At 39.9% G+C, this 13,548-nt stretch overlaps 4 protein-coding genes across 6 annotated transcripts; 3 read left to right on the top strand and 1 right to left on the bottom strand.

Moving 5' to 3' along the window:
• Positions 1-94: 94 nt before the first annotated feature.
• On the top strand, positions 95-4,126 carry LOC111489968 (squamosa promoter-binding-like protein 6). 2 transcript variants are annotated; one of them, XM_023138374.1, is made up of 5 exons: positions 95-957; positions 1,197-1,333; positions 2,530-3,138; positions 3,250-3,359; positions 3,855-4,126. In XM_023138374.1, exons 1-5 carry the CDS (start codon positions 290-292, stop codon positions 3,864-3,866), a joined length of 1,536 nt encoding a protein of 511 aa, XP_022994142.1. In that variant the 5' UTR covers positions 95-289; the 3' UTR covers positions 3,867-4,126. The 2 variants fall into 2 exon arrangements, with proteins under 2 accessions (XP_022994142.1, XP_022994141.1); XM_023138373.1 differs by having other exon boundaries at positions 2,530-3,359.
• Positions 4,127-4,299: 173 nt separating this feature from the next.
• LOC111489969 (probable UDP-arabinopyranose mutase 2) lies at positions 4,300-6,354 on the bottom strand. Of its 2 annotated transcripts, XR_002719482.1 has the most exons (5): positions 6,031-6,354; positions 5,293-5,543; positions 5,054-5,222; positions 4,476-4,935; positions 4,301-4,445 (listed from the first exon to the last, which is right to left on the bottom strand). XR_002719482.1 is itself a non-coding variant. In XM_023138375.1 (4 exons), the coding sequence occupies exons 1-4, from the start codon at positions 6,352-6,354 to the stop codon at positions 4,594-4,596; spliced, it is 1,086 nt and encodes a 361-aa protein (XP_022994143.1). In that variant the 3' UTR covers positions 4,300-4,593. The 2 variants fall into 2 exon arrangements, 1 of the variants encoding a protein (XP_022994143.1); XM_023138375.1 differs by having other exon boundaries at positions 4,300-4,935.
• A 2,452-nt stretch (positions 6,355-8,806) lies between these two features.
• LOC111489970 (peptidyl-prolyl cis-trans isomerase CYP26-2, chloroplastic) lies at positions 8,807-10,244 on the top strand. Its single transcript, XM_023138376.1, has 2 exons — positions 8,807-9,888; positions 9,977-10,244. Exons 1-2 carry the CDS (start codon positions 8,996-8,998, stop codon positions 10,086-10,088), a joined length of 1,005 nt encoding a protein of 334 aa, XP_022994144.1. The 5' UTR covers positions 8,807-8,995; the 3' UTR covers positions 10,089-10,244.
• Positions 10,245-11,437: 1,193 nt separating this feature from the next.
• On the top strand, positions 11,438-12,277 carry LOC111489973 (mavicyanin-like). Its single transcript, XM_023138381.1, has 2 exons — positions 11,438-11,744; positions 11,817-12,277. Exons 1-2 carry the CDS (start codon positions 11,564-11,566, stop codon positions 12,131-12,133), a joined length of 498 nt encoding a protein of 165 aa, XP_022994149.1. The 5' UTR covers positions 11,438-11,563; the 3' UTR covers positions 12,134-12,277.
• Positions 12,278-13,548: the final 1,271 nt, after the last annotated feature.

Here is a 13,548-nt window from a genome sequence, read left to right as displayed (position 1 = left end):
GGGGGGGGGGGGGGGGGGGGGGGGGGGGGGGGGGGGGGGGGGGGGGGGGGGGGGGGGGGGGGGGGGGGGGGGGGGGGGGGGGGGGGGGGGGGGGTGAGCTTCTGGGGATTATGCCTTTTGATGCCTCTGAATGTAACCTAGATTTTGTTTGTTAATGATGATTTGAAAACATTGAAACGAGTTGGGTGTGTTGGGTTCGAAACGTTTAAAAGAAAGAAAATGCTGTTTTGCCTGATTGTTCAGGTGGGTTTGTTTTGAAGGCTCTCATAAGCTCTGATCTTGCTGCACAATGGAGTCGTGGAACTATGGTTCTCAAGGGAAGGGATTTTTGTCTGATGAGATGAATTCATCTACTAATTCACTCCTGAAAAGTAAATATTCTTTGTTGGGTTGGGAATTCAAGATCCCATGTAGTTTTGGGGACAACATACTTCTTTCAGGTGGTGCTCAGCATGTGGAGAACCAGAGCTTTGGGGAACTAGAATTTCCCTTAATGGTTGGGAAACAATTACCTGATGATTCTTTCAGTGATGTCCTGAATACCAAAATTGATGGAGGGAGAAGCTTGAATCTTGTTTTGCCCACCTCTCATCCACTTCCTGGAGAAGAGGAGTCCACTTCAAAGCTTTCTGGTTCCATTGTTGACTCTAACAATCGAGATTCATCTCTTATTGATTTGAAGTTGGGCAGATTTATTGATACAGGGGATGCTCACACTTTCAAGTACTCCAAGAGAGCTGCAATTTCATCTTCCACTGAGTCATCAACTTCTTATAAGAAAATGAGATCTCAAGGGGTGAATTTCCTGACTCCGTTTTGCCAAGTTTATGGGTGTAACAAGGATCTCAGCTCCTCTAAAGACTACCACAAGAGGCATAAGGTTTGTGAGGTTCATTCAAAGACTTCCAAAGTTATTGTGAATGGCATAGAACAGAGGTTTTGTCAGCAATGTAGCAGGTTGGTTATGTTTTCACTCATTTTCTCACCTCAAATCATGATTCTGTTCTTCAACAGCCTTTTTGGTCTTTCTTGTGAAATCGTGAGAAGGGAGTGAGCACTTTGCTTATCTTTATTTCAACTGTGACTCTAGAAATTGCTCTTTTTCATTATGATGAGCTTATCATCAATCCGGACATGTATTACCCTGTTTGAACCTGACTTGGGTACTTTGATTAAGGACTTGTTCTTACTTTCAGGTTTCATTTGCTTTCTGAATTTGATGATGGTAAACGCAGCTGTCGTAAACGGCTTGCAGGCCACAATGAACGCAGAAGAAAGCCTCAAGTCAGTTTTCACTCAGGAAGGGCACAGAGGTTGCTTCAGCCATATAATGGTATTATAGCATATCTCATTTCATTTCTCTATATCCTTCAACTCTCCATCTTTCCATCTCACTATCTCTGACTCTCTCTCAAGATTTTTTTTTTTCTTGTTTTATTTAATCTTGAAAGGGTTGGTTTGATCATTATTAGGTCATTCAATATTTTCATCTTCTTTTTTACACAATTTGTACTATGAAGCTCTCCAATATTGTTTCCATCTTTAGAGAATGATTAAACGTCAATGTTAGGCCGAGTTGAAATGGTAGAATTATGAAGCTTTTAAGCTTTGATCCCTTCCTTCCAACCCTTCAAGTGAACCCTTTTTTGGGAAATGAGGAAGTGAATTAAATTGTGATAGTTCTGTTCTAACTGTCATTGCTTGTTTATTGCTTCATTTGGATCGTACAAGCCAACAACCACATCTAAAAAGTGAAAGTGTTGCAGCTGTTTATTGCTTCATTTGGATCCTTTATTTAGACGAGTGTGAACTTAATTACATCTGATACTGCCTCTTACCAAGTTTTAATCAAGCTTTCATTTCATTTTATTTTGGGTACTCATCTTGAAGCATATCTGTGATGGTGAAAAATAGAATACATGGAATGTTACTTACTGGGTTTGTCAAGATCAAACTCAGAAAAAGATGGACAAGTCTCTAAGATTGTTTTTCTTAGAAATCATGCGTCCATTTGGTGAATACTAAACTCGGGTTCGATTTCAATGCAACCGTTAAAAACTGACAAACTAACCATTTTGCTACTCTTCCTTCAGGCTTAATTGGCTGCCACTAGCATTTTAGTTGTTTTAAAGGTCCAAAAGTTTTACAGTATTTGAGAACCATATTAACTGTGTGGCAATATCTTAAATATTTCAAGTTGTTTGACACGAAAGTTCAAAGTCAAAGATTCCTGACAGCCATCCATCCTCAAAGTGTGCTTGCTTGATTGCTTGGCTGTTTTAATGTATTTAACATCTAGTTGAGCAGTTTCATTTGTTTGTTTTGGGTATTCTGCATGTATCTTTGAATCTGATTATGCTGTTTTTAGTATCTTTTAAAATCTTCATCAATATCACGGCTTTATCTTATATGCACTAAGCATACCAAATTCCTTTATATTTTCAATATAATGTGTTGTCTTTCGGCCCATGTTGTTATCTAGCCACTTCAACATTGTTAATGTTCACACCCACTGATTGAAAATTTCAGGTAATGGAGACGGAAGATTTCAGGAGAAAGCATTGGCTGCAACTTCATTTATCTGCAAAGATATACTGTCTAGTGGTGTTTATTATCCAGAGAAGCTTGGAAAAAATGATTGGTGTAAGCGTATAAAAGTGGAGGGCAAGAATGATTACAATTCTATGTGTGCAACTTCAGTGGGGGACAGGCTTCTGAATATGAAATCTCCCTTGCTTCCCTATGATGTTGAAGTACAGATACCTTGTTTTCAAGGAAATGGAAGTAATGCAGCAGCTACAGAAAACATGTCATGCGACACAAGTTGCCAATATTCTCATAACGTGGGAGGCCTCCATATGGACACACACCCATTGTTCCACCACACTAACCTATCAAGCGAAAACTTTGGAGTTTATGATGCAGCATCAACCATCCAAGGAGTTTCTGGAAATCCGGATTATGGGTGTGCTCTCTCTCTTCTGTCATCACATTCACAAAATGCATCGACTCATCCATCCATAGTTCACGTGCCTCGTGCTTTCACCATGTCCGAGAGTAGATCGAATTACAGCATGAGTGAACTCTCTGAAAAGCTCATGGGAGTGAGCTCACAGGCTTCTTCAACTGGGATTTCAAGCAAGTTTGCCTCCGGCATGAGTGAAGCTCAAATGTTTCCCATAATGACAGGTGAAAGCAGTGATCGTAGTGTCACCTTTCAGATCACTGATGGGGTTCTTCATAGATCAGGTTTGGGTAATGCCAAGGCTAATGTTGCCTATGAACACACTCCAACTATGGACTTGCTACAACTTTCATCACAGCTCCATCGAGTGGAACATCAAAGGCACTCCATGCAGGTAAATAAATAAGAACATATTTTTAGCATCTATATATCGACTCGAAAACAAAGCTAAGCACATCAAAAGGGTAGACTAGCAACCCTTTAGGTTTTCCCTATAATGGCTTACATAGAAAAGCAGTTCCATCAATGCAACTGGGAGAATGCTACAAGAAATCTGCTAAGATCAAAATTGCTAATTCTATGTTGTCGCGATTGTTTTGCCTGTAGCATGACACTGCTTCTTTATGACCAACTCATGTCCATGGAGGACTTTGTAAGTGATCCGATGTTGTCTAGGAATTGTCTTTAGGTTCATTATCATGATCCTTATTTATCAACTAAATAGAGAGAATGTCTACCCCCACCCTTCTCTTCATGAAAATGAATTATGCAAGATTCCTAATTGAAGAAAAGAAATCTAAGCACTCGTTTTACTTTTCGCGTCATTATACTTTATATTACGTCTAATTGTTTATAGTTTCGACTGAAACCGAACCCGTTTCTAAAACAGGACTCTGTGTAGGAGACTTCATGAAGGCTGTGGAGGAGTAGAACCCATCAATCCTATGTCAATGGTACATTTTGTTAGTCGAGGAGAGAACAAACTGTCGTATAATCTTCCTGTCTCGTACCTCTAACCTTGTTTTCTTTCCTAGTTCGATTGTTTCTATAATACCAATGCTTTCATCTTGGGACTAACTACTCGAATCCCAAAAAAATCGTCGTAAAATTAGTTCGTACATGAGATGCTACATTTGTGCTATTTAGATGTCTCATTGCATGCATATTCTGTTGCTTTCATCCTATCCATTTGGGAAAGAATCAATATTCTTGTCAAGAAGCAAATCAATATATTACAACACACAAACAAACCAAGTTCACAAAATGAAGGCCATCATAAAGTCAGCAATGCTTCAAAAGGCAAAGGTGAAGAAAACTTGATCTAAAAATGTGAAGAAAACCAAACAAAAGAGACCAATCTCTAAGAAAATTAAATAATCATTTGAATTCTCCCTGCAACAATCTCAGTTTCAAATAGCTAAATGCTCAAAAATCACAGAAATACATGAAATAATCTCCTTTTACTACTATGGCTAAGCTCATAATGATAAGTGAATAATAATAATGCTACATTCTCTACCATGCTGCAAAACCAATCCTCTGAGATTCCAAGCGAATGCTAAGCCGGTAACATTGGAAGGTAACATCAGTAAAAAGCCCAAGAAGTATCGATTATCCAAATCCAATGCCTATTTCGAAGCACCATTTGGCAGATCGGCAGCTTTACTGCCTGATGGGTTCAGCTCATCCCATGCTTCAATCCAAGTGACCATGGCATCTGCAAGCTTGTCGAAGTATTCGTCGACGCCAGCAAGTTTTGCTTTAACTTGCTTGGAGAGTTCAATGTAGCATTCCTGCACCGTGGTGCATTCTTTTGGAAGTTTAACAGCTTGGAAAAAGGGTATCAGTTCCTCTTGCCAATAGATTCCCTTGTATTCCTTCTTCAGGTTTACAAATGGGTTGCTCGCTTTGCTGTGCCAAATGTAGGGCAGTCCCGTCTTCACTCCAAATCCAAGATGGTCGCAAATTACCTAATACACAAGATCCAACGCTCCAAATATGTCAGCTTTGATTGAGGTATTGCAAAACATGGGAAACAAGAATGAAAATGAAAGAGAATCAGCTGGTTATGGGGGGATGTCAACGTACCTTCATGCACCAACCAGCCCACATATCGTCGTAGCGTCCAATTGGCTGACCATCACCCATGAGACCGAAATACATTGCTGGGCCGATGAGCTTACGGTCAAATGCCAGATTCATGCCACACATGGGGAAGAGGGTTGACTTTGGAATAGTCAAGACTGCATCAACATACCTAAGGGATAGCTAAAACAATCAGCTTATGATTAAAAAAACAACTCTAGTGTAATTCAATCAGTTTATACCTTGTATTTCTCTCAAGGGGCTTCACAAGCTGTGTGGGTGCATCGTAATCCGGGATGTTGAGCCACAGGCCATGAGACACTGCGGTAGCGACACCCTCCCGGAGACTAAATGGATATCCACGCACGAAGTCAGCACCCTCACGGTAAGGGTCGTACAAGGTATTGAAGAAGTTCGGTGTAGACGGGGTCAGAAGGTTCTTGATGTGCTGTTCAAGTGCATTGATGTTCTTGCCTGATGGATCCTTTGCAACCTGCAAGACGAAAACCAAGAACACATCCTCAGATCCATAAGGAACGATCCAGCCACTGACAGAGTCTTAGCTCTAGCTATATGAGATCACTTGCTTGCCTAAATATGTAGCAGATCCATGAGTTTAGTCAACTACATTCGAAAATTCTAAAAGGATTTCTAGTCTCGGGTGAGTTTCCGGACAGATCTACAACCGACGAGTGGAAAGCTTAGCTTTTAAAAGCATGCAAATCTGTAAACACGCCGCTAACATCATGCCCGAAGATGTTATAGCTAAACAAAGAGTTCAAAAATCCAATCATCTAAAATTCAACCAATCCCACTAAAACAGGGTAAGGCAAAACCAACATTCCAGGACGAACAATCTCTACACAGAGAACATTCAAAAACACCCCCAAATTCCACAATGCATATCCCAAATCAGATCAGATCCAAAATCCCGAAACATGGCACAGAAATCCCAATTCAAGAGTGGGGGAAAAACTCACAAAGCAGTCATCATCTATGGTGTAGATATACTTCTTCTTGGAGACCATGTATCCAAAGCACCGGCAAGCAGAATCCTTAAAGGAAATGCAAGAAGCTTTAGGACCCAGAATCCGATTGATATCGTTGCGATTGTAGAGCTCGTAGTCAAAGCCCTCAGGGACCTTGATGACCTTGGAGGGGTCGCCGTCCTGAACAATGATTAGATGGTAAGGCTGGAAAAAGGGCCTCCACATCTCAAGAAAATCAAGGTTTCGGATAGTGGGTATGACGATATCGAGCTCATCTTTGAGCAGGGGAGTCGGAGAAACATTGGAATTGGCCATTTGGGTCGGAATGTGGTACAGAGAGATGGAATGAAACGGGGAGATTAGAGGGTTTGAGCTCGAATTCGATGAGGGGTTGGGGGAGGGTTTTACACTGGACGGGAAAAGGGGAGAGAATCCAATTTATTGACCATCTGTTCTAGATTGTTAAAGTAAACGCATGTTCCTTTGGCATCCGTTCTGTATACGTTCAAAAATTGATTAAATTGCAAATTTAATCTCGCAGTTTAAGAACACTCCCAATAAAAGTATAGAACCTCCAATCACGTTCTCCCTCGTTATATCTTATGCGTTTCCCATTTTCATAACATTCCACAGCCTTGTTGACATTAAACTCTAATTGTTCTTTCAAAATTAGATAATAATAATAATAATAATAATGGAACTACCATATCCTTGCATCATCATATTAAAAAAGTATCTAACTCTGTCGGTCACATGAAGCAACACTCAACAATTGGATCACCAAACCTTGTGCTAAACCCTAAAATTATTGTGTGCTATTAGCATTATAAACTAAATATCACTTTTCATATTGGAGGCTAATACGTAATTTGGTAAGTTAGTGCTTTAAACATTGCAATTAGGGGTGTACATCCGACCCGCTAACCCGAGAACCCAACCCAAATTATTGGTTTAGGTTCAAAATTCAAATTATTGGGTCGACCTGACCCAACCAGAAATCCTTAAAAATAAATAAATAAAATAGGCGCAAGCCCACATAGCCCAAGTCCATGAGTCTACCCCTGCCAATGGCACGTCAGCACTTTGCAGGCTGTCTCTCCGACTCTCTCTTCTCTTTGACCGTGAGTCCAAGACTTTGTCTCCTAGCCTCACACAGTGTTCGTCTTCAACCTCGAGGATAATTAGGTAATTAAAATGAAGTCTCACACACTCACATCACAGCGTTTGTCTTCGTTGTTCGTCATTCAACTCCTCTTTGCTTTCTTTGTGCGCCGTAGTTTGACATCTCAGTTCTCATCTCACTCTTTTCTTGTCTCTATGTGTCGTCGAACGTCGACGTCACTCACCCTTTTATTTCTCCGTTGGACCCTCTTCGTAGTTCACTTTTCTCCGCTTGACACTCGGGTTGTTTCACAACCCGAACCCAACCGAAAAATAGAGGGTTAGGTTGAGTTAGGTTGGGTTGTGAAAAATTTTGGGTTGAGTTTGATTACGGATCTAAGGACCAAACTTTTAAGTTGGTCTAAAAAAAACCTCTCGACCTAATCCAACCGAGAATATACACACTCTACTTGTTGTACTCTCTTGTTTGGGAGGAAAGAAGAAATGGATGGATGTAAACTTGTGGAAGAGGAGGGTTGGTACAGTGAAATCACAGCAGATGGAGGGTGGAGATAGCAAAATGAAAGGGATTAGAATGAGTGAGTGAGATTGCAAAAGAAAAAAAAAAAGAAGGTCACCCTCCCTCTCCATATATCCAAGAGATGGAAGGCAAAGAGGGTTGAGCAGTTTGGTTGGAGTTTGGGAGTGTACACAAAGGGATGATGGGGAATTTGTGGTGGAAAGCTGTGGTACACAAAGGCTTTTTATCCCAATCTCCAGATCAACTCAACTCCTCCTAATGCTAAATCTAGGTAACTTAAAACGTATATACCCATTATGGTCTCTTCAACTCCGGAAGAACGCAATGTTGGGTTGGGTGTTAGGGAACATGGGATAGCTCTTCACAGCCCTACCCCATTACACACAATAAAGGGTCTGGGGTTATTGGAAGAGAGACGAGATGGGGGAAGTTGGTGAGCGGGTTGTATTGTTCTTCTTCACTTTCTGTTCCAAATCAATGTAAAAAAAAAAAACAAAAAGAAAACATACAATTATTCCTCATCACTTTCTCTTCATTCTTTCTTACCATGATCTTTGAGAGTCAGAGAAGCCCTAACAACATGGAAGCACAAGGAATATGGTTCAAATCTGGAGATGGTCTTTCAAAATCTGAAATTTGGGCTAACCAAATACCAACAAAAGAGGCAAAATGTAGAGATGAAAAGGTGTTGCCACCAAATTCAACCCATTTCCACTTGAGAAAAAACAAAGATGAAAAGGAAACGGAAATCGAAGATGGCAAAACCCGATACAGATATTATACTCAAATTTCAAATTAATTACAACCCGCTATTACTTCTTTGATCATCATTGATGCCTGCCTGTATAGATCAACAATCTAGTAAACGCACAAGCCAAATGTATAGTTTCAATCGTGAAAACACAAAAATAAGAAACATCTATTTTATGTGCAATCGTGAAAGCAAATAAGTAAATAAATAAATAATTATAAATGGAAGTATTGATTATATATTTATTTAAAAAAATCAAATAGTTATTAAAGAAAAATATCTGGAGAAGATGAAAAGAGGAGAGTTTTTTATGCAAGCACCATAAGATTCGTATCATAACATAAAGGAAAGAGGTCCTCTACCTTCCGATTGCATTGGGGCCGTAGTTTGACCCACATTACTCTGTTATCAATGTGCACTCTCTCGTGTGTGGTTATCTTTTCGTGTATTGCTTATCCACGAAATCCCCTACGCCGCCCCCGAAAGGCTTACAAAGGCTGAAACAATTGAAGCACTGAGATCACCCAACCAAACCCAGGAAAGAATACTCCCAATCTCAGGACATGTTGCGAATCCCCAAATTTCATCATCCCCCGAATAAGCTTCAACACCCTTCCACTCCTCCTCCTCCTCGAACTCAAAACTTCCCCACTTCCCCAAATCTTCCGTTCCTCAAGCAATGTTGCACAATCTCCCGCCGTAAGCTCACCGTTGGAAGCAATTCCCTCTTGCTTCTTCTCTTTGGCTCTCAGATTCTAGACCCATTTTACAACTCCTCCAAAGCAGAGGCTGAAGAAATCTTGGGTGAAAATGAGCAAGAATTACAGAGATCAGAGAGTTCCAACGACGTCCCTCCTCCTTGCACAGAAAAGAGCCCCACCAAGCGTGCATTTCTTGATATCTCCATTGATGGAGAGCCTGCTGGTCGCATTATCATTGGCCTTTATGGCAATGACGCTCCTGCAGGAGTTGCTAGATTCAGTAACCTTGTGAGCGGAGCTGCAGGGGTTTCTTACAGAAGAAAAGACTTTGTGAAGATCACATCAAACTATGTTCAAAACAGTGGAGTGAGATCTTATGGCGTGGATGTTGAGCTTGCAAAGAGGACAGGGGGGAATGAGTTAGCATCAGAAACTCTTAAAGATGAATGGGCGAGTGTCAACGAGAAGTGCCCTGGTATTAAGAACTTGGCTGGAACTGTGGGAATCATTGTGAGAGACCCTTTGAAACCACCACCCAAGTTGAAGTTGGTAGCCCGAAAAGGGAAACTGGAGGTGGATCAGGAAGAGGTCGGAACTGAACCGAATGGGACCGAGTTCACGATTTCTGTCAAGGATTCGCCAGAGCTGGACAATTCAACCCTGGTGATTGGAACAGTTTTGGAAGGGATGCAGGTTGCGGAAAGGATTGCTCAAGTGAAGACAGTGAAAGACAACACTACTTCTCCTTACTTCAGGTAAACTTCATATTTGCTAACATAAATTTATGGGTTTGGTATGAAATGAAGTAGGACTTGATAGTGTGAGGTCTGGTTTGATGAACAGGGTGGCAAAGCTAATAGGAGATAAGAGAGCTGTTGTTGCAGAAAGAGGCTTCAACCGCCCTTATTCAAAAGTGGTCGTCACAAACTGTGGGTTGCTAGAGCTAGAGCAATGACATGGTCGTGCTCCCAGTTTTGCCCTTTTCTAAGTTCAACTATGCCCTTTACGAATGAAAGAGGTATTTTATGTCATACCAAAAATTCGAAATATATTATCTCATATGCTCATAAGGTTGATTCATCGTATAATTTACGAGAGACCATGTTTCAAATTAATAGCCCTTCACTTTGCCACTCTTAACTTCAATAGAAGCAACCTCAAAAAATTACTTTACACCATTAGAAAATCCCATAACTAGTTATAGAGATAATGATATGACAGCAGAGATATCATTGTAGAAGGAACTCAATTGGGGAAGGCATGACATGAAAAACCCATCTCCAAAGGGTGCATGTATTCCATACCTTAGAAGAGGCAGCAATTTAATCCCGGAAGCTCTGTCAAGTTTACATGTGACGAAGGCTAGCGCTTGGCGGTGTTCTCATTAGAAAGACCACTTTTCAATTTCTTTGCAGAAGATGTGAATAGATTTGGAACCGATCTAATGGGGTCATCAACCTGGAAAAGGAAACAGAGTTTTGCAATGATTTCCTCGAGATGAGATGAAAGTCACAGAAAATCTCTAATATTGATAGAGTCAACATCTGCATTGCTCCAAAATATAACCAGAAGTTCTTTACGTACCTTAATAAGAGAACCCGATGGAGAGCTCTTAGGTGAATGTGGCGAAGAGCTTTTTTCACGCTGTAAAGCAGTTAGGGTTTGTTTCCATCCAGGTGCCGCATTTAGTGTGGCAATCCAGGAGCAAAAATGCCTGTGCCGCCTGATTGGATCGAACTCCATTATAACACCCATTGGTGCACCCTTGGGATAATCCTCTAATATGATAAAAGTAATGAATCTGGTTTAATCTTATGACTCCGGAATGACAACAGAAAGAATCTAGCATTTGATACGTTAAGCTAATGTTCAGCTCCTGCTTTCATCTTCTCAACAATTAACAAACTAACAGAAGAAAAGAAGAGAAAAGAACAGCGGCAAAAAACCTGGCGGAGGACGGGGATGATGCGGAATTTGAGTTAGGAAGGACCTTCTGCATTCTGAAACAGCTTGTCCACCATGGTATCGAACCTCTTCTCTGAATCTTGCGTCATAGATTGATTCCAGGAGCGTTAAACTTAGTATCAATCGGTCTGCTCTCCGACTCCGCCCTCCTCACCCAAACTAGAGTAATTGATCAGAGCTACAGTACAAAATTTAATTTTAAAATCTTTTTAATAATAGAACCCCGCCAAATCTCTCAATATTTTGAATCACACAAAAATATCATTTTAATTAAAAAAAAATGGTAAACCCATTTAAGAAAACAGTTATACGAATTCAAAGGGTATACCATTGTTGTGGCTGACCACCAAAGCCTCTCACTTTCTCCCACGTCTCTCTCCACTTCCAACTACGCTTCACTTCCTCTATTTAACCCTTTTTCAAATCCTTTCATTAATTCTGTAACCTCCATAATACAAGACTACAATGGCTTCCCTCCTCTCTTCTGCTTTCTTCCTCCTCTTTCTGTTCTTCCACTTCTTCTCTGCAACTTGCACTGAATTCCTCGTCGGTGATGAACATGGGTGGGCTGTCCCTCAGCATAAACACGCTGATAGATACAATAAATGGGCCTCCCATAACAGATTCAACGTTGATGACACCCTCCGTAAGTGCATCTTTTTCTTTTTTTGGTGTTGTTGTTTTGAGAGAATGCTAATGCAGTTCTTGAGGATGTCAGATTTCAAGTTCGAGAAAGATTCAGTGATGGAGGTGACAGAGGAAGAGTACAAGCAATGCCTTTCTTCGAAGCCTCTGTTGTACAACAACAATGGCGACGCAGTGGTGAGAGTTGAGAGAGCAGGGCTGTTCTATTTCATAAGTGGAGTTTCAGGGCACTGTGAGAAAGGGCAGAGGATGATAATCAAAGTGTTGGAACCGCTCAGCCCTCCGCAGCCACCCACTGCTCCGCCCCAAAACAACAACACCCCACTCTCTGTATCATCTCCAATGCTTGCACTTTTCTTCATGTTCTTTGTTTCCTTTCTGTTCATTTGAATCGTTTGTGATGAATTCCGTGTTGGGTCTCTTTTAGAATCAACTCTTTGTTTTATCTTTTTCTTTGGATCAGACCGTGTCATTGATTTATATTTGCATAACTTTTTTCGTCGTTATGAATGGATTGCTGACTTCTGGTTTGGTTTGTTTGCTGCATTCAGTATGTCAACAACATTAATGTGTGAAGCTTCAGAGAGTTATGATCCTTTCCGTGGATATCCATGCAATCAACCTTAACATCTCTAAGACCATCCGCACCCAATAGAAAATATTTTATACTTTTGTAAAGGTTTACAGTTTAAATGGATAACAACGATAAAGGTTTTTACTCATACATGGTTAAAAGTATAAACTGATCCTTCCCTTTATAATAAACAAATTCGTGACATTGAGAAATTTTTTTTGTAGGACTTTTAATTTATCATGTTTAGCAATAACATGTATAGGACTTTTATAGGAATTAGTGTCTATTTGATGACCAAAATTTCAAAACATTATATTTTATTTCTTATATTTGAAAAATGATTCTAAATGGCCCAATTCACCATTAGACTAATTTTTTTTTTTTTTTTTTTTAAGTGGTTTTCTAAGAGAAAATAAATTTTTGGAACCAAAAATTAAATTCAAAACTTGATAAGAAACTAAACTGGATGCTTCTAAGACCAAAAAGCATCTTGTTTTTTTGTTTTTTTTCCCAAACATTTGCTTCAATGATTTTACACCATAAAATGAGTAGCCACTAAGTTACAATTCTAATTGGATGCTAATTTTACACCAAACATACAAATGATTAAATCCGAACAATTAAAATTAAAAAAAGACATAACTAAGTAAAGATCCGTTGTTGGTGTAAAAACTCATATAAAATAACAACAGTAACAATAAAAACAAAATGCTGTGGATTAGGCATGTGGGCTGCAACACTTGTATCATCACATGTAAAAGCAAGCAGGGCCTAAGGCTACAGCATGTCTGAGCAAATTGGGAGACATCAGGCCGAAGTAGATGCAAGTCTTCATCAGAATGTAACACTTTAGACAGACAAATGGTAAGCATATATCACCTCACCATCCAAACTCACACAATGCCTCTTATTTTACTTCTCTTTCTCGCCTATACATACTCACACACACTTTGTAACATCAATTATCATCTAAAAAATTTATTACTATTTCAAAAGCTGATAATTTATGCCAACTCTAAAATGGTTAAACCCCAAAAAGAACAGAATTCGACAATAATGAATAAGCCTAAAGGGCCATCAGCATTAGCAGGGAATTTTCTTTTCTTTTGGGTGGGGGTACAGAACATGGTGAAAAGTCTATATTAATTGGCGCAATGATGGTATAATGAAGCAGGGCTTGCCACCATCTTTTGAAGAATGATTGATTAGATCCAAAAAAAAAAAAAAAAAA

The sequence above is a fragment of the Cucurbita maxima genome, unplaced genomic scaffold (assembly GCF_002738345.1).
Source record: "Cucurbita maxima cultivar Rimu unplaced genomic scaffold, Cmax_1.0 Cma_Scf00015, whole genome shotgun sequence".
NCBI classification, from domain to species: Eukaryota; Viridiplantae; Streptophyta; class Magnoliopsida; order Cucurbitales; family Cucurbitaceae; genus Cucurbita; species Cucurbita maxima.
Note: the sequence above shows the minus strand (reverse complement) of the source record. Positions and strands in the feature narration are given on the sequence as shown.

Coding starts and splice junctions, on each gene's coding strand:
- LOC111489968 (XM_023138373.1), top strand. CDS start 290: ATGGAGTCGTGGAACTATGGTTCTCAAGGGAAGGGATTTTTGTCTGAT. Junction 958..1,196: donor TTTTGTCAGCAATGTAGCAG/GTTGGTTATGTT, acceptor TCTTACTTTCAG/GTTTCATTTGCTTTCTGAAT. Junction 1,334..2,529: donor GTTGCTTCAGCCATATAATG/GTATTATAGCAT, acceptor TGAAAATTTCAG/GTAATGGAGACGGAAGATTT.
- LOC111489969 (XM_023138375.1), bottom strand. CDS start 6,354: ATGGCCAATTCCAATGTTTCTCCGACTCCCCTGCTCAAAGATGAGCTC. Junction 5,544..6,030: donor CCATAGATGATGACTGCTTT/GTGAGTTTTTCC, acceptor TTCGTCTTGCAG/GTTGCAAAGGATCCATCAGG. Junction 4,936..5,053: donor GGGCTGGTTGGTGCATGAAG/GTACGTTGACAT, acceptor CTTGTGTATTAG/GTAATTTGCGACCATCTTGG.
- LOC111489973 (XM_023138381.1), top strand. CDS start 11,564: ATGGCTTCCCTCCTCTCTTCTGCTTTCTTCCTCCTCTTTCTGTTCTTC. Junction 11,745..11,816: donor CAACGTTGATGACACCCTCC/GTAAGTGCATCT, acceptor TGAGGATGTCAG/ATTTCAAGTTCGAGAAAGAT.
- LOC111489970 (XM_023138376.1), top strand. CDS start 8,996: ATGTTGCGAATCCCCAAATTTCATCATCCCCCGAATAAGCTTCAACAC. Junction 9,889..9,976: donor ACTACTTCTCCTTACTTCAG/GTAAACTTCATA, acceptor TTTGATGAACAG/GGTGGCAAAGCTAATAGGAG.